General features: G+C 30.3%; 1 protein-coding gene across 1 annotated transcript in view; it reads left to right on the plus strand.

Annotated features, from left to right (window-relative positions):
* The window catches only part of DCST2_1 (DC-STAMP domain containing 2), an 87704-nt gene that overhangs the window by 55334 nt on the left and 10750 nt on the right, over positions 1 to 21620 (plus strand). The window contains exons 8-10 of the mRNA XM_012938717.3: positions 12935 to 13182; positions 15429 to 16033; positions 19114 to 20727. Coding sequence (XP_012794171.3) covers positions 12935 to 13182; positions 15429 to 16033; positions 19114 to 20727 — 2467 coding nt within the window. The remainder of the gene's footprint in view (positions 1 to 12934; positions 13183 to 15428; positions 16034 to 19113; positions 20728 to 21620) is intronic.

Here is a 21620-nt window from a genome sequence, read left to right on the forward strand (position 1 = left end):
TAAGAGATTATTTCTTAGTATTTTGAGACAAATAAATAAACTAATTAAGTTGTCAGTAGAGATGATAGTGGCTAGCAGTAGAATCCAGGACGCGCGTCTCATCCTATTTAGGACTTGTCAGCTGGATGTATCTGCATCCTAAATAAAATGAAACGTTCTTCCTGGATTCCACTATTAACCACTATCATCTCTGCTTATAATGCTTGTGACATGAGGTAGTATCGAGGGAATCTGCACAAGATGTACATATATCAATAAGAGACTGATCAATTACAATCTTAAATATCAATGAACAGATTCAAACAAACAAATAAAAAAAATTAAAACAATTAATTCCTTTCAAAAGGGGTTTTATGGAGATTTTAGAAATTTCAATAGTTAAAATCATGAGTCAATTGAAGTTAGACTACCATGGAGAACTTGGAAGCACTGGAGGACCGTTTCGTCTTTGCGTGGGATTCCTCAGCAGTGCACATCCACGATCCCGCCTCCTTCGAGATTTGAACCCAGGACCTAACAGTTTCGCACACGAGCGCTTAACCATTAGACCATTGAGCCGGCATCCAACGTGTTAATGTCTAACTTCAACTAGTCCACGGAAATGCTCCACCGTACACCATTGTCTTTAGTGAGCTGATATCTCACCACAGACCTGGTTGAACTGATGAAGAGTCCCATAGTAGGTTGAAACGACAGTCTAGTGCTTCTAGGTTTTCCGTGTTGGTCTAGCTTCAATTGACTCATGAGTTCAACAACTGAAATTAGACAATTTGTTAATAAAATGTATTAAAAGTTAGTAAAACCTTTTCTCTCCAAAGAAAAAAAAGATTATCATTAAAATTTATCATTTTTTTGCATGTACTTTGTTTTATATTTTGATAAAAAATTTTGTGAAGATAAATGTCATAATATAATAAATGAATAGTGAATAAGTTAAATATGGAGAATATACCCTGTTTTATAAGCTGGGTATTAAAATTGGGACAATTTTTTCCTCTCTCAGTAATATAACAATAATAAAGAATAAACAATGATGGTTTCTCTTGAGTCTTTTTTTTAAAAAACAAATTGTTTCGCTTGATTACCAGACCGACAAATAAAAGGAATAATTAAATGATTTGTATCTAAGTAAAAGAAATAATGATGGTTCATAAGAGAGTTTATTTAAAAAGATAAACAAATAAGCATTCGAGCTAGAAATGATACAAAATGATATTGTTTGAATGATAAACAATTACAATTTATAGATGATTATCATTTTTAAATGATCTATGAATAGAAATATTTTATTATCCTTAAAAGGGAATCCACTTAAGTCAATAAAAACTTCTGTTTACCATTTGCCGATCTTTTAGATAACTTATTCATAAATAGAAATAGGAAAGTACACTCTTTTGAAACTTGTCATTCACAAGAAGAATTTTAATCATTTCTAAAGAGTGTTCATTTTAAAGTATCTAAAAATAAGTGTATTGATAATAATATGTCACAGCCATAGTGATCAACATTTATAAAACACATAGTACGCTATTATTTCTTTGTTAACACTCTTAAATACATGATGTAAATAGAGTCGTTTTTTTCATCAAAAGTTAATTGGTGTTGATTTCATTATGGTTAATCATGCTTTACTGAATAGTTTGTCATTAACAATTAAATTATGTACAGTTTGTGCTAGGTTTGAAGCTATCACGAGTTCACTTAATCTGTGAACGAGAACAAAGACTCAGTGACCAAAGACCAGTAAGCTAGCTATTTGATGAGTCCCAACCCCGCTGACTAGAGGGAGAAGTCCAAGCTTGGAATGGGAAAGTATATTCTGCAAACCGCCAGAAAACAAGCGAGTCCACAAACACAATTCAAACATATATATATATATATATATATATATATATATATCAATTATATGTATATAATCGATATTGCCATGGAAGTATTTTTAAACATAACAGTTTGGTGAAAAATCAGAGATTTTCTGTTTAACAAAACTTTTTAATAAGTTTAGAATTTACTAAAAAGCAATTCGGATGTAATGAAAGGGTTTATCTTATGACGTTATACCAACGAATCTTTTTATAAAACTTAGTTAGGATTTAGACACAAAAATTATCATGATAAAGCCGCCTAAATTTAATTTATCAACTCCAATATTGAATTCATTCTTGAAATTAAACATTCTTTCGATTACCTAGACTTACATTGGTCGTACAAGCTCAAGAGATCACTCTAATATGATTGATCGCTTAAGTGTATATAACCTCATATTAAGAGACCTTACTTTAGTTATGGATGCTTTGAAACACAATCAAATGATAATGAATGATTCAGTATCCTAACCCTATAAGTATAGAACTAATACACCTATCTGTTACTAAACTTCGTTGATTAGTTTAATGAAATAATATGAAAAATTAATTTTACACATAGTAGTTAGTTATTTTAATAATAAAATAGAATATACAACATCTACATATGATCCATTGTGTTTACATACCAACAAATGTCATTTATTTCTCTATAAAAGATTATTTTTAATTAAAACTTGAAGAAAATAGAAATGAATCTCCTGTCATTCATGAGTTTTGATTATCTTCGAGTTAAAATCTATTTTTAGTAATCATTTTATTTAATTTTACATGATCAGGATCATAACATTTCATCTTTTTTTCCTTTCTTTTGTCTTCTTCTCCTTGTTCTTCTTGTATCATATTCATTAAATAGAATCTATTGACTTCATTTGATTACTTTCTATTTGTTTATTTCAACCAACAGCGGGATGCATAAATTAAATTTGGAAAAAAAGTTTTTTTTATAATTTTATCATTTTGACATATACAGTATAATCTTACTCAACTACATATTTCAATGAATATGATCTTTTGGAATTTTGTATAGTCAATTGTAGACACGTGTGTACTTGTATGAAACTATATAGGTATAATGTAATTGAAATGAAATCACAGTAGGAATGAAGTACATGTATATGTAAATATCTATATACATAAGAACTAAATAAAAGATGTAATAAACTGGAACTGTGGTAAATTTTCGAAAATAAAAAAAAGAAAGAAAACCCCCCAAAAAAAATTTGTTACTAATAAAACAAATATGACATTGGATCATATTTATATTTCCAAATTTCTCTATTACACACATTGCTAACCTGCTGTGAGAATTTGAAATAAGAATGAACTATTGTGACTCAATGAATTCCTTTTTACTTTAATGTAATTAAAATTCACATGCATAGTTAGTTTTGTTAATCATATACAAAGTATAATGTTGTAATGATGTACATAAAGTGAAATGTTTATAGTATTGTTAACTTCTGGAAAAGATTGAAATTTTCAGAAAGAAAACTTTTTGTTTATTTATTTATTTTCTAATATTTTTCGAGGTTGTTTATGTTACAAATTGATTTCATTTAATGAATAATTGAAAACCTTAAGAACTCAAAACGAATGATTGTTCGAGTTTATGGGTTTTTTTAGTGTACACCTACAACCCTGTTAAAAGTTCGATCTGGAAATTTTATATTTCAACTCACAAGTAGTAATGAGTTGGAACTGAATCGCTTTTTAACTTCGGTTAATTCACGTCATAATGTGACAATCATTTATTTTGAAATCAATTTGATATCCAAGGTTGAATTCGATCAGTTACAATTTCCCAGTAAAACTTAAGAAATTCATCTCCAAAGTTAGTTAATAGTGAATAAATAACTTGTTAATACATGTTATTGGACTTTCTATCGTGCCGTTTTATTACTGAAGCTACAACAGATAGTGTCATTTAAATTTGGGACAAAATTGTCGGATGTTAGACAGTTAAATCACAGACTCAGAGCTGTGATGTTTATTAGTCGTTAAAGAATGGTGAGATTCATAGATTTAATGTGTAAATTGAACTGGTAAATTTTTAAAGGTCACAATGACAACACGATTGTCCGTAACAACTTTGTAATTGAAGAACCGAAACCCAGTCAAACCAGAAGTCAGGAGTGGGGAAGTTTGAAGATATATTTGGAAGACAGTCGATATGTGGAGAATTATATGAGCTGAGCTGACTAGCGGTTGTGAGATATACATAGCATGGCGTACCGAATGGAGATCTGGTGGTGATGCTTAACCAAGTGCCTTCACCTAGGATATGTCTAGTAAAACTAATGTGGTCAGCATCAATGATGAAGACTTACAGAACCATTTATTTTTGGGATTTATTTACCGCTACATGATAAGTGATATGATCTCATAAGTAGTAGATTATTTCAGCAGTGTAATGAAGTACTAAACTGTCCCTACAATAAAATAACCCAATCAGTGCCTATTAATAATACAGAAATCTTCAATTTATATTATTTTATAACGTGTATTTTTCTCAGTTACCCTGAACTTTCAGTTACATACCACTTTCACTTCGATGTCGATTACCAGGTAAAATAACCTGGTTAATACTTAACTGGTTAAGCTATTTGTTGAAGGGTTACCTTTGAAATGTAGTCAATAACATTAATAAGAATTATATAATGCGTGTTTTATAATCGCCATAATTTGCTTAAGTTTACTGTCAACTGTATTACAAAACGAAGCATATTACATACAATCACTTTATTAGTACATATGAAATGTATAAACCTCTAGTGTATATTATCTTACCTTAAGATAATCCCTTAAATCAATGTAATGATCTCAAAATTCACAGATTATACAATTTAGTGAATATACGTCAATAATTATTAACTATCCTTCATGAAATAATGGTTAAAAAAGACAGAGTCGATTGTATACGGAGTAACTGAGTCACAGATGACATTAATAGAGCTAAGATAGTTTCTTCATAGTTTTCACAAAAACCACACCACATATAACCAAATAAACAGATGAATTTAAACGCAACATTTCCACGTAACCTTAATGTATCGCTCAGTGTAATAACGATCATGTCTACGTTCATGCAATCACAGAATTTGTCATATTATCATGTATTTTTTTTATTAAAGAACAAGATTATGCTTTGACTTTTGCTCTGGTTACAATTTTTATTCACCACATCCGACTGCATTACGCCGAGCATTCATTGCATGCTGGGATGATGTCCTAAGTCATAGTAAGTTTGGTCGAATCGTTGATTTATTCTCAAGTAGACCATCAACGAATAATGTTACTGGAGAAAGGATGGTTGTGTTGTAAACTATGTTTTTATGAATAAATTACTGTTGTCTTCAGTCTCAAAACAATTATGTAGCTACACAAAAGAAACAGCGGAAAAACACAGAACGAAGAAAGCCGATCGCCATCGCTTACAAGGATAGTAGATATAATAATTCCCGCTTCATTCTACTTGGTCTCTAAGCAGACTGCCACGACTACGAAATCGAGTTGCGTTTGATGGCAGCCGAATAAACATACAGTTTTTGATGTTTTCGATTTTTTAGAAAATAATAATTCATATCCTTCCATGAAATTTTATTTACCTTATGTAAGTTAATAGTTACGTTGTGGGAAAATTAGATGATATCTTCGAAATAGCGTGTTGTTTAGCATTAGACTATTCAATATTTGAATTATACATTCTCGATAATTTAAAAACTAAAAATCTTCAGGTTATCAAGAAAAAAACTTCATTATAAAGTATAGAGTGTACAATCTATTGACCGATGTTTTTTAAATGCTACAAGTTGAACCTGTTTCAGTAACGTAAATAGTGAAAATGTTTCATGCCTGTCTGTTGCGTTACGGATTTAGTTTCTAGACAGACAAGTGATCACACATCCATCGATATATTAACACCATAATTATTATTCTGGATGGTTGTTAGCAGTGAAATACAGTAAGTGCGTTTTGCTTTCTTTTGGACTCATTAACTAAATGTATTGGGGTGGTAATCTTATTTTTCACTGTAAGTTATAGATTTTATACTCAGTACTTCCGATGCAAACAGTTTACCCACTAGGCTAGTGAGTCACTTACGACCAATCGTTCAGTAGGTATAATATATATTATGTTGTTATCGTGATTACTGATTACTTTGAAAAGAGTACCGCTGTAATTTACATGACCCCATTAGAGAGAATAAGCTGATACATATTTTCATTGTCTCTACCAAACTATGACGATTCTACTCACATTCAGTGATTAATTTAAAGAAAAATGTAACATATAGGGAAAATACACAGAATTACTACAAAAACCAATGCCAAATGTTGTTCTGAATAAAATTCAAACCAAACTAAGACAAAGAATATTATCCTGAAGAGAAATCATACTGAAATAAAGTCGATTTTACACTAAACAAAAATCACACTTTTGAAGTACCAAATGTTTATAGGCAATCCTGAATGTCAATGACGAGAAGGCATTGATCTCTAATATTATCAACACTTGTATGATAATTTTGTAATTTTTAACAATTTTCCTGGTGTGAATCATGAACTGATTTTAGCTAGACCAAATGTTTTATTAAGGTTGAATTGTACTGAAAATGTGACTGAAACTTATCAACATACTTACTTTAAGCTAACATTGATATTATAATTATCAGGGGATCAGTGTAACACTGATTTTACTTTCATTTTACAATTAATTGGTTGTTGAAGTACATCAGCAGATGTACATCATGCAACGCATATAGGGTCATACTAAAAAACTCGCATTTTTGAATGTCATTCAGTTACTCTATGCGGTACATCCGGGAAAATGTACGCACTATGTAAATGGTTGCAAATCATTGTTCAGTTAACGCAGTTTGGAAAAGCCTCTACACCTCTGAGCTGGTAATCAGCAGTGTCAATGTTTATTTTCAGTCCATCCATGATATTGAGCAACCCTTAATCCATTGCTTGAGATGAATAATTGTCTCACACCAAACACCGGCTGGAGAGTTCCATACTAGGACGAAACGGTCGTTCAGTGCTTCCTAGTTTTCAATGGCGATCCAACTTAGATCGACTAATGAATTGAACTGTGAAAAAACAACTATGAATCATAAAATCTATACTTGAAAATTTGACTAAGATAAAATGCGCATTGAGATTATATATTAATGAACTAAGTTTAGTAGTTAATAAAATCTAATCATTAGTTGTAAATCCAACACAAAGCTACAGGTTTGTTTCATTAATTTAGTATTTTTACTGACCATTATGTGAATGAGAATTTCTTAATTGTTCTGATGCATGCATTCTCTCGATAATTTAAATCCAGTTTAACTAGATACCAAAATGATGCACTTGGCGTTGTTTTACTTGTATCTTCCCACTATTATTGAAAACTGCAATTGATCAGTCTCATGTCGGCATATGTGCATACTGTGCTTATGCCTCAATATAGCCTTAAGTCATAAGCTTTGCAAGCAAAGATGGATAGTGGTCAGCAGTGGAATCCAAGACACGTTTTGTCCTATTTGGGACGCGTCAGCTGGATGTACCTGCATATCAGTGTTGATATCCACCCCGGGACTCGAACCCAGTACCGTTCGCTTCAAACGCCATCGCGTAATCCATTTAGCCACTAATTCCTGATAGCCACTTGCTTGTGCAATGGGGTGAAGTTTAAATTCACTTGGTGTTGTTTTTACTTGTATCTTCCCATTGTAATTTAGGGTTGCAATTGATCAGCTGACCAATCCCAAATAGGACGAGACGCGCGTCCTGGATTCCACTGCCACCTAAATGATGTTTATGTTCATAAGTAAACTAGTAAATTTAAAAATCATTTTTCTCAGAAAGTAAATTTAATCGATTTATGATAATCATTCATAAGTATTATATAGATCCTGGAATGTTTCGTGTATCTTTAATTATTTAATTCACATGATAAATAAAATGTATTTGAACATTTCACTAGAAATATCCCGTTATTATACCCCATCTGACTCTAATTATATGTATAAATCAGCTTTACTTCATAAGTTATAAGAGTTACTATGATACTTTATTGTTAATACTGTAGAAATCATAATTATTTGGTTATATAGATAAGAAGGCAAGGGAAAATTGCAAAAATTTCAACATATTTTAAGCTTTCAATTTAATATAATTAATTGTTATTCATGTTTATTATTTATTTATTTATTTACTAATATTCTACACATGTCTATCATGAATTTCTTTTCATTTTACATTTAACTCTTCTTATGACCATTGACTATTCTGTTTATTTATTTATTTTATTTTATTTTATTTATTTATCTCTTTGTTTGTTATTTATCTATTTATTAGAAAACCGCACATTTGTAAATACATAAACAAATACATACACACACATATACACATAGACATATATATAATGAATCAACATAAACATGCATTAGCAATACTTATTGAGAGAGAGAGGGGGTACAGGGGGGAGAGATAGGGAGGGAGGCAAAATCTATGGGAAAATAAGAATAATTTTTAAACAATGCGTGTAGATTAATAAACAATTCACTATTTCTCTTTATACTGTGTATTCTAGTAACTAGTAAATTCATTTAGTTATTTATTTATTCATTAAAACCACATTGTATTCTGAATGAAACAAATAATTATCAGTTGTGTATTATTTTCATGGTTTATGTTTTTTTAATTTTAAAATAAATTTTATTCTCAATTAAGTCTTATTTGTCTAATCTAAATTTATTAATAATAATAATAATAATAGTTACTATTATTATTGTTCACGGTAAAGGATAAATGGCATGTTGCCATGCTACACATATAAGACACATCATCATGATTATATCCATATTCTAGTTCTTTAGTGTTGTAACTGAATACATTTTCTAAATAGTAACTGAATTTTTCCCTTATGGTGAATCTATTTAGAATGCAAATGAACAAAATATATGCTTGTCGTTCATTTGATAAAGCATTTTAATATTTCAACTTAATTTGTTGTTTGGAATGATTTCTGACTTGATTGATTAAATGAAGGTTATTCCATTTATTTTTTATTAAACAACTTAAGATAAAACTGTTAACTACTAATTTCATTGTTTGAGACTTGATGGTTGTGTGTTCAATCCCATGACCTAGGTGCTCTTTGTTCAGAACTGAATTAACTTAAAATTCACAGAGGTAATGTGAGTAAGAACTGGTCATTAATGGAGGTAATTTATTAAAGAATATATATGCTTATTAGGTAACCTGTTTAACTTGGCGAGTACTGAATGTATCTTTTTAAATCTGATCTAAATTTCTGTTTATCTTGTAGTGTTTAAGCTCAACAAACTGAATTATTCAAGCTAAATGTTAACAATTTCCTATTTCTTTAAACTTTTAAGACCAAACAATTCACCTACAATAAATCATTACGATGTTAGACAAAAAGACAAACTTTTATACGATGAATTTGGTTGTAAACGTTTGGTTTATTACTGAAAGTATATCCATCCATGATCTCGTCCTAATTTGTTGAGTATTCTTAACAATTTTCATACTATAGGAGATCAATGGATATACATGTATTCATTCACTGGTCAGCTAGTTCGTCTAACTAAATGAAATCTGTCAAAAAATAATATATCCTTAATTTATAATTAAAATTAATAAATTGTTCGGAATAAAGCTTTTGTCATATGAAAGTAATATCTTTTCATCATAATTAATTGATTATAAATTTTACGTTATTTAGATAGTTATCACCATAGACTCTCGTAGCCGTTATTATATAAACCTCAACGGGCAAAGAGAAACAGTAACTACAGACCAATCTATATTAAATGAAAAATGCAAATTAAGGAAATTACCGTCCTATTGTTTCTCTGATAGTGATTAACCTTTTAAATAATTGATTCATCATTCAATAATTCACATTTCTAACTTTAATCAGCTAGTAATATAGTAAAACTATCCTTTAATGGTCATAGATGAGTAATTGTTTCATACCCGAAATTGACTGAATTCCACCTATCATGACTTCATACTGGAACTGTAAGAATAAACTCTAGAAAGTAATCACTAGTCAATACATTAAATGTTCAACTCTGGTTGAAACATGATTGTAACGTGTTTTTTTAGTTTTCACAATAAATACTTACATTCACTGATTTCAAGTAATTGTTAAGTCATATAGGTTTTAATTTATTTTTAAAAAGAAAAGTGTATTTTACTCAGTTATGTTTAAATTGTCTAATCATTCAGTTACTTCACAAAATATATAATACTTCTGTAATCTATATTCTCTAAGATATATTGAATAAGCAAGAAGCTACTCATGTGAAATTCACTTGGTATTGTTTGGCTTGTATCTTCCCATTGAGGTTTAAGACTGCAACTGATCAGTCCCAAATAGGATGAAACGCGCGTTCTGCATTCCACTGCTAGCCACTATCCATCATTGCTTACAAAAAATATTCAAGTGAAATGTTTAAATATATCAAAGCTATCCAGTTAAGAAAAATAAACATTAATATTCAGTTGTTTTTTTAACTCTTATCACCAATAACCATACTTAGTAGATCAATTCATGGTGGTCTAGCTTCAATTGACTCATGATTTCAATCAGTGAAATTTCTAAAATCTTCACAAAACCCCTTCTGATAATAAAATAAACTGTTTGATATTGAATTCGTAATATAATGAATGAAAACAGATTTTCAATCGAATATAATGTCATAATAAGTAACTGTGATAACTCTAGATGATAGATTAACTTGTATAGATACACCCCTTTATTAATGTGATTTTACATCTTAAAATTAAAAAAAAAACACTTTCTTTTTTAATTAAATTTTTAATAATTCACACGATTGTTCTCTTTTGTTGTCCACTTGAAAATGATCATTTCTTATTGTTTAATTATTTTATTAATAGTATTGCTTGTAATTATTTGTTCTATTAGTTCATTTACACAATATGGAAAATGATTTCACACCTTTATACCCATATATATTCATAATAACTTATAAGCATATATAAAGATATTCAAAGTTTATTATGTGTTGAAACACTTTTCCTAGAAGAAAGTATCATTCATGAAGAATAATGAATTTATGTTATCTTATTGTATATAATCCCACTTAAGGTTATTATGATAAACCTTTTTTTTTCTTTCTTTGTTAAAACAAAGTTATAATAATTAAAACTAAATGTCATTAATTTATACGAATATTCGTCATGATTAGAACGAATAGTTTGACAGAAATTGGGAGCCAAGTATAGAGAAGTCATTATATGTGAAAATTATATTTGAAATAATGTCAGCGATTGAAGTTTAAATAATTCCAACGTTTCGTCTAGCTAACTTGTATGGATTTTGATTATTACCCTGAAGAAGTCAAGACATGCTAGCTGGACGAAACATTGGAATTATTTTAAATTTCAATCGCTGAGATTATTTCAAATATAATTTTCACATACAATAAATGTAATTAAGTTTTTTTATTCATTATTTTGGATGTTAAGTGTCATTAAGTTACATTGAAAGATAATTTACTAATTTCAATAATTGAGATCATGAGTCAATTGAAGATCACCATGGAAAACCTGGAAGCGCTGGACGTTCGTTTCATCCTATTGTGGTCTAGCTTCAATTGAAATTACTAAAATATCCTGAAAACCCCTTCAGATAATTTGCTCTAATGAATTCTTGACTGAATTCATGAATACTATTTGAATCATAAATAATAATTCTAAGAAATAATATTCAACAAGTTAAATGTTCAGATAAGTTGGTGGTTGAAGGCATTCAATAGAAAACCCTGAGAACACGATTTCTTGCTATTTGGCACTCGTCAGCAAAGTCTATCTGTAATATTCATGGAACTGATGCTCTCTAACGGATTCGATTCCGTGTGATCCAGCTTTACAGTGAGAGATGTTACCACTAGGTTATCCGGACTGCAACTGATCTCTTGTAGGACTGAGATGTATTCACAATTGATTGATCACTGGGTGGTGAACAGTTGTACAAAACTTGTTTTGAATCAAATTTGTCAATATCTTGTCAATTATTTATAGTGATCTTTATACAGTCTGAAAAGGTTGATTTCATAATAGACGTTCAATACTACTGAGACAAAAATAAATAGACAGTAATCACTGATCAGTAATTACTGATCTTTGTTGATTGCCAACAATTTTTCTTTTGTTTGTGATCATGAATCAATTAACGTTAGACCAACAATGAAAACCTGAAAGCAATGGATTCATGATCTTAATCAAAAACTTAACAATCTCAATAATCACACAATGATAGTTTTTCGTCTGGTCAAAATTATATTCAGTTATTAAAGGGTTGACAAGAACTTTGTTTTTTAACAAAATTCCACCACTTCCACAATTTAGTTTTAATGATGTGGAATACAAAAAGATACCATATATAATCCACACAATAAGGTCATTGTTGGCAAATAAATATTAGTGAAAGGAACAGCTGGAATATTTTTTCACCTTTGTCCTGCTGATTCTATAAAACAGTTTCTATTATTCTTTTTTTTCCATATTCAGTTCTACAATTAGGTGTTAAGCCTGAGATAATCAACAGGTGTACGCCATTCTATATGTACATATTTGTACACATATATGTATATATATGTATGTGTATAGTTGAATATATGTGTACAAATCAGACAAAACTTTTTTTCTTCTTTTGTTACCTTATACTTTCCTACATCATTAAGATAACTTCTGTATTAACTGACTATTGTATTGTTTTTACACAATTATGCTAGGATTATTATACTTAGTACAGTGGATTGATAGAGTATTAGTAGTGTAAAACTTGGGTATTAAGCTGTCCAACCATTCACTGTCCATTAGTTGGTAGTTACAGGGTATAAGAAATGAATGTAAATAACCTTAGCAATGGCTTTGACAAACAAATATAACTCCCATTCAAAGAAAAAAATACTAAGACATAAGTAATAATTATGCTATATATAATGCTGAGTAAAAATGTTCCAAGTGAGTTTGATATTAAGGTTTTCTAATGTATTTATCGCCTTTTATTTGCAGCACCCTTATCCAACAGAAGATGAGAAAAGACATATAGCAGGCCAAACAAATTTAACGTTATTGCAAGTAAATAATTGGTTTATCAATGCAAGACGACGTATTCTACAACCAATGCTAGATTCGTCAAATTTTGCACCACATGGAAATAATTGTAATAATGTAGATGGATCATCAGATAGACTGTCCAATTCCATGGGTTGTAATGAATCACATGTTATTAGTAAGAAGAAAAAAGCTGCAACAAGCAGGTATGCTGATTAATATCTTTCAGTGATATTAAAGATATATATTTGTCAGTTTTCTTTATTTTAATTCCTTTCATTAATCAAGCTGACAGGGTACTCACTCACAGTAGCGATCCATGGATTTATTGGTCTGTAGGTGAGAAATTGCATGGTTCACCAAAAACAGAGATTACTAAACACAATAAATTAAGATCTGCAATAAAAGTTTAATCGAATTCGACACGGTGAAATCATTTGTAATTTAAAAGGGTTGTTTCCGTATTTTTGCTTTGTTTGATCTGCATAGTTTCTGCAACCTTGTTGACTACATGTGTCTAAATCAGCAGAGATGAAGGCTTGACAAGTATCCAATATGTCTAACACAGTGTTTCTTGTAATTTATGCACTGCAGTTTGTAGACAACACTCCGTTTACTTTTATATATTGTCCCGTTCGTTTATCTGCTTAATATGAGGAATAGGGTGTTCCTTATTTTACGAGAGCATATTTTCAAACGTTTCACTTGCGTGCCTATTATCTATGAAATAGTCTCTGCATGAGTGAACCAAGTTGTCAACCGTTTCTCCCCTTATGATTAGTTTTGAAATGGTTGTCCGAAAATTACACAGTTAACAATCATAAAATGTTTGATAAATTCAGACCAAATCATTATCTAATAGTTCTTTCTTTGAAAATCTATATATTCACATGAAAATATAACAAACAATTCGTGTAGTAGTAATAATGGTTTTCATGAAAATCTCGTATTTTTTGTCATCTATCATTCTGTAAAGCACACAAACATAGTCGCGTAACTAATACGACCTATTATTCATATTTTATCACATAGTGGTGCACAAACTGATGAATATTTTAAGAATAATAGTGCATTACTTTTTAGCATATAATTGTTCATCATCGACATAATGTATATGACAATAATAATAATAATAATAATAATAATAATAATAGTAATAACGATAACATTCATAAATTGTTATGACTAATATGAACATTATGAAAGTAGCAATCAAATCAGATAGCTAAGTAACTAAATAGACAGATAAATAATCAACGTTTACTTACATATGACCTTGTAATCTTATTGATTTACGCTTAGTTAGTCAATTAAAACTAGAGGAGAATGAATATAATCATTGAAAGTCCAAACACTATCAGAAAATTCAAACCAGAAAGTGGAGTATACATATGTATATATATATATAATCGATTGCCTATGTGCATACAAATACATAACAAGTTTTGAATAAAACTAGAAATCATTTGTCTGAATTTTTAACTTCCGGGAATGAAATATGTTTAACAATATTGACATAGTATACAGTGTTCAGGATGTTGGAAAGTTGAGAAAAACGTTAGGAAGGGAATTGAACAGTACAGCATACATGAGTCATACTTTAATATTAGTACAGGCCTTTTTTTAATCGTTGACCCATAGTTTTTGAGAAAGGATATCAGAAATGTAACGAGGCTGATAACTTAATGACCTGAAAGATTGGTTGACTTTGCAAATAGTTTTCATAAAATATAAACTACTAATGAGTAGTTCATTTGACAGATAAAAATAATGTCATCCCAGTCGATCTTCACGTAAATTACAGTGCCGTCTGTTGACCATCACATTTATTTTTTTCTAAGAATCAATTACTGAATAGCTCGGACTATCGACCCAAAACAGATATTACAGAATTCCTCAGCACCTAGTCGAATCTTGTTGAGATTTACAAATGAGTGTGTGTGGTAAGTTGTAACGGGGGATTTTAAAATTTACAAACAGCTATTTCTTGTTCAAAGTGGCTCTTTGTGTCATTCGCTACAGGTTGTTAGTAGTTAGTGTGCAGAACGAGTTATTAATTAGCAGTATAACTCCTGTTGCACGTTATTAGGTATTTACTTTGTTTTTTTAGATTCAATTGTATTTACAAACATGATCCAACATTAGGCAGTCTGTTAATGTTCGGAAACAAAAACGCAAAACATTAATGGTTTATGATGCTCATAGTGCAGTGAAGGTACATTCTTAACCCCATCAAATAAATGTTTTAGACTTGACTTCACGTTTTAGGGTTTTGAAGTGAATGAATAGACAAAAAACCAGTAGTCTATTTCTGTTTTTATTACGACCATCAAATAAACAAATTTATCAGGTCGATGTTATCTCAGTAAACACTCTGTTTCGAGAGAAAACCGAATTATAATTCAAAAGTGGTCCATTATAGTTATATTTTATTTGCATTTTCATGTTTTAGACCTTCAAACAATCGATTTTGGCCAGCCAGTTTGGTTGCTGCAGCCGCCATACATCCTGCAGCAGCTGGTTTAGTGTCTTCTGGGAGCAGTAATTTTACTGCTGCAGTCAATTCGGGCATTAATATTGCAAATAGTAGTCACAGCGTCAATGCAAATCCAAATACAACACGAACTGACTGTCGGATATCAGATGGAAGACCTAATTCTTTAGACGAAGTAATCAGTGACACGTCAATAAGTTCAACGCCGAAGCAACAAGCCGAATGTGCTTACACTCCACAAACATATGACTCATCATCTGTCACACTACCTCAAAGTCCTGGACATAATCAAAATTTTGATTGCAAGCTTTCATCTGATTTGTGGAATCTAGATACACGAGTTGATTTACTAACTTCACAGAAATTTTATTTCAATCTTCAATCTGGTGTATCTTCGACAAAAGTTCGGTCAAATATAAATGACAATACTAGGGAAATGTGCAACAATAAAGTCCTTCAAAATGGAACTAATTCATCAAGTTTGTCAAATCATAACCCTTCATTTCCATCAAACCCAAGTCATTGTTTGAATCCATTCAGCTCCACCCCTACAGTGAGCACAGGTAAATCACTAGCTATTTAATAATATTCTATAAATAATCAATCAGTCTTCATAAAATAAGTCAATATTGCTTTTCTATTTTTTTATTCAACTTTCCATAAATTTTATTTTCATTTCAAATGTATTACCAAATAGAGTCTTTGTTTCTGCATAGTTCATGTTATAGAATACCCACCAGAACTAATTTTACTTTCCACCATTTTTATCTTTTACAAACATAAACGGATTTGTAACAAACATTATAGTACAATGAGATGAATCCATTTATTGCATATATTCCTGTCAACTGTTCATCAATAAAAGATAATAATATTGATTAACTCAATACAAGGAATGTGCACATACTACTTTATGTATTGATCAAGTTAGCTGACAAAGATATCTGCCTATACACTTCATTTTTCTTGGAAAAGCCTCGACCAACCAGAAAATAGTTGCTTTATGAACAGAAAACTTCGTTATTTTCAAAATGTGACTGATTTTTCTGCTCTATTAGGTAATGTAAACAAATCGTATCAATGGCTAGTGCATGATTAGAAATATAGAACTATTACTATTCATGGATTCATATCCTCCGTAAAAACCAATAGGAAAATGATGAAGTTCCTGTTTAAAAGCAAATAAAAAGGATCAACTGAAGGGAAAAAATCCCAACAAGTAAGTTGAAATATCCAGCTGTTAGTACATTATTGATATAGGTGTTTAGTTGTTTTCAAGGAGGCGTGAAGGAAAATATGGTTAATCCAAGCCATAGAATCGCATTTATCTATCATAAAAGAGTGTGGAAATGGGGAAGGAACAGAAGAAAATATGAATCAGTGAATTGGTCATCATATACGGAATATACATGTTTGTGTAATTAGGAATAATAAACAATAACAGTTGATGGCTCACCAATGTCAGTGTAAAAAATACGCATATTAGAACTGAAAAAAATGTGTAAAGTTACGAATGCACTACACAATGAAGCGTTTTAGCTGAAACATAAATTTCCATCATCACTACTTCATGTCACTGTAGATTACACTGAAAAATCAAAAACTAAAGGTGGATATGTTATATTCCTCTGTGAACCGAGATGAATACTGTAAATTGTTGAAGCTGAAGAAAGACACTTAATCTGAAAGTAGTAATAAAAATAAGTGATTTTGTAAATTTCAGATGACATACACTGTAAGTGTTGGAGTAATATTCTCATTTGGATCTGTTGATATGACATTTAGCTGATGATATTCTAATGATAAATTAAACTCTAATGAAAAAGACACAATTTAAAAACAGTATTATGAGTTTATTTGTATTGGTTGTTTGAATCTTCCCTTCAATGTTAATTTCTGTAATTAATCAGTCTCCTTTAGCATATGCGCATCCTGTGCGGATTGCCTCAATATTGTTTTAGATCACAAGTATCATAAGCAGAGATGGATGGTGGCTAGCAATAGAACCCAGAACACGTGTTTCAACCTGTGCCGTGAATTATTTATATTGTTATCCATTATCAAAGTATTTATATCCGAACATCGTGTTGCGTCATTACAGTTATCACATAAATTTGTTTCTCCAGTTTAAGTTTTCTTCAAACTATGTCGTCTGTTTTCATAACTCTAGTTGCAATACATTATCATCAGTTGGTAAAATATGCGACCAGCAGTTGATTTATTGACGACACTGTTCATATCCACAAATGTTTATTTGATAATGGATAGTTTAATTTCAAAGTTTTTATGGCGAGACTAATTTATGGACGACCTATGAACGAATTTAAAGTGACCTTGAAAAACACCAGCCAATCAGCAAACAGTCACTATAGAGTAAAAGTATATTATACAAAACCGAAGAAATAAAGTGGATACACTTCTTATATGTGGTTCAAAAACTTGTCAAGGTAAGAAAGAGGTTCGGAGGTTCTAAAATCGTAGTGCATGCAGCAGAGGAAATCACCCATATGGCTACAGAATAGTCGGTCTCTGGAACCATGATAAGGTCACAAAAGCTCTTTCAGCCTCGACTACGTAGCTCCAATATTGTTTGTGTGCACTCCGGTTGTTGAGTACACAAAATGCCACCTGTGAATAACGACGCGATGCACATAACCAAGCCTATGTATGAGTCTGTGTGCTCTGCAATCATCCGTATATTTTGTAGTACCTGGATGCAGCCAGTGTTACTGGTGCTTTTATAATTGTTGTGGATGCGGAGGAATAGACCAATAATTATCATGTTAAGTCCAATGGTGTCCTTGGACTTTAAATGGGCATTTCCCATTGTTCGATATCTGTTCACTTGTTGAATATTGTACAAAATGTTGTTTTCCATTTTTATGGTACGATGTGGTATGTTTGGTTAGTATATAAATAGAGTGTGTCTGAAATACAATGATTCATCTCTCAGAGGCTGTGACTTGCGTTCTGGACTCAACTGGCTGGGACAGACAGGGAAGTGGAACCAATCGGAACTCTAGGTCGTCCATTACGTTCGTAAGTGGTTACGTGTCATTGAATCGATCGATAAATACTCTGCTCTCTAATCTCTTCAGTCAAGGACAGAACAATTAGCACAGGGTATAAATCAACCACAACTTAAAGTCACAACAATAATCCAGTTCGCACTGATTGTCGTAATTCGCTCTATTTAGGAATTATATACTGGGTTTTCATCACGAACTGACATCAGCTATAATGCCGAAATTCTATTTAGCCAAATAAATGAAAAACTTTCGTGCTAAAATCCGAGATCTTTTATCTTATACCTGATTGTTTCCTCCACAAATTATAGTCTCGCCGTTTTGTTTGTTGCAGCCGACCAGTTGTCACGTTTTGCATGAAAACCCCTGTAAACCGGTCGTACGTCAGCATTAGGCACTGAAGTTGGCGCCGTAACCTCGAAATCTCTAACATGCTTCTGATTGGCTCATCTATAAATTAGAGTCTCGCCGTTTTTGTTTTTATGTCACTCCCAAAGACATCAACTTAAGCTACAAAACCCCATTAATAAATTTCATTGTAGATATATTCTCTCGTGAATAATTTCATCTTTAAAAAAATTTTTTTTGTGTGGATTATTCCATTTCCTCATTTTTAGATTTAACACAAACAATACCAGGAAAATATGATTCAATACATGAAAATTTATCGATAAAACAATCGGATGAAACAGTTATTAAACGTTTAACTCCATTATTAATGTCATCAATATCATCGTCGTCATCATCATCAACATGTTCTACCTCGAAAGATATTGATCACTGTGTAGATGGTGTTCAACAAAAGCAAAATAATAATAATAGAAATGGGATAATAGATAAGAATTATGTCATTAATAAATCAATCAATAATAAAACATCAGTAGATAATCATTTATTCAGAAATGAAATAAATCATAATAATAATGACTTAATTAATGTAAAATCTGAACGTAATTTCCACGAATTTAATCCTGTTCTACAAAATTTACCAATAGAATCTAATAATGGTAAAATGAATTTATTAGCCAATAGATTATTAGAGTCTGATTTAATCAACAGTAATAATAATAATAATAATAATAATAGTACTAGTAGTAGTAATGGTAATAATGATAATACTAACAATACTGTGAATAATGATAGGGATCATTTAAACACATTAAATAATAATGATTCTTATGAAATACAATCACAAAATGATGCAACAGTTCCTATAATGATGATGAATTCATCGTCAAATTATCCGCCGAATTATTCATCAATGCTATTATCACAAGCACAAAATTATTCGAATTATTTATCTAATAATATAAGCAATTCAAATAATTTATTATCATTTGATGTACATCCGAACAATCTGAGGTACAGTCATACTAACAAAGATAATAACAATAATAATGATAATAATAATCTAAATCAGTTAAATTATACATCTCATTCATATCCTAATATTATTACTAATCCAACTGGAAGGCCAAATACCGGATTTAATCGTTCAGTGGATTTTTCTACATCAGATGTAAATGATACTCCTGTTACATCATTTTCAAGGATTCCATTACATCATCAACAGCAACATGATAGTTTATCGCCATCTATACAACAAAAAACAGAATTACCATGTTACCTAACTGATCAATGGTCAAATATTACCCCTATATCAACTAATCAATTTACACATAATTTAAATACTATAAATCAGTATACTACATTTCCTTCAAGTTGGACAAATAAATTAAAAAACTTTAATTCTTCTATATTACAAATAGATAATGGAAATATTGATTCATTGTCTGGTTCATCAGATGAAGATATTCAACATCATCGACATTCTCATCGGCATTTAGCATTAGAAAATGAACAGTTTATGCATTGTTTACGAGGTTCTGCTTTATTAAATCGTAATGAAGAAACAAATACTGATCAGTCATCAATTTTACATAGTGCTAACCATCAATTAATTTATAATCTTCCCAATGATATGAACAATCTGAATTATACACATACAGAGTTAGGTATACAAGAGTCATTGAATTCTAAATCAATTTATCCAGTCCAATATGATCAACATCATCAGCATCATCATCACCATTCACAATATGACACTACGATCCCAACTGGCAATATCGGTGATACATGCACAGAAAATGATGATGACGGTTGTGATAATAATAATAATAGTAACGACAACAATAAAAGCAGTTTATCATTTTTTAAATCACCAGCAACAGGTTCATTGACGAAATCTACTTCTATATTTCAATATCATAATTCATAAACAGTCATTTACTCTTCATGTTTTACTCCTCAAGTTTTTATTTTATTTTCTCTTTCTTTACTTCCCTTCCCTCTTCGTGTTTGTACATAAGTAAAAATTTGATATTTCATGAAGCAGAAATCATTAAATATATATACATAAATATGAACAAATATGTAACTTTTATTAAGAATGATAATCCATTGAATAACAACAGTTACTATGACCACTACTTACTGCTCTTTTTCTTTCAAATGAAAACGTCTCTCTCATTATTCTTATTCTTTTATTGTGTTTTATAAACAAATCAAATGGTTCTTTTGAAAAAGAAACAAAACAAAACAAACCTAAACATTAATTGGTTGTTGATAGACAAATATGTTTGGTTTCAGTTAGATTGTATGATCATTAGTATAAATTACAGAGTATAAACATAAATTGAAATGATTTGATAACTGCCAGAAATTATGTAAAATCTTTTTTTTACGATAATATCATTATTATGTAATGTGTTTCCATAAATATATTTTTCTTTGGGATATTCGATAACAACTGACTATAAAAACAGTAAAATGTAATGAGATGAAACAATTTAATCAGGAATTATGTCACAAAAGAAGAATGAAACATTCAATGACATATTGTATAATACACAATAATGATTATAATTGAATTGAATGATACATTAAGAAAATAAGAATGAAATTTCATTATTTGTTTGTTTGGTTTAAGGATTTTTGTTTGAGAACGTTTTTAGTTTTTATCTGTCTATTTGTTTTTTTGTTTGTTTGTCTTATTTTTTTCTTCCTATCACAACTAACTTCAAACGGAGAACAGGGTACTTACTATTAATATTAGTAACCATCA

Source organism: Schistosoma haematobium, chromosome 1 (genome assembly GCF_000699445.3).
Source record: "Schistosoma haematobium chromosome 1, whole genome shotgun sequence".
NCBI classification, from domain to species: Eukaryota; Metazoa; Platyhelminthes; class Trematoda; order Strigeidida; family Schistosomatidae; genus Schistosoma; species Schistosoma haematobium.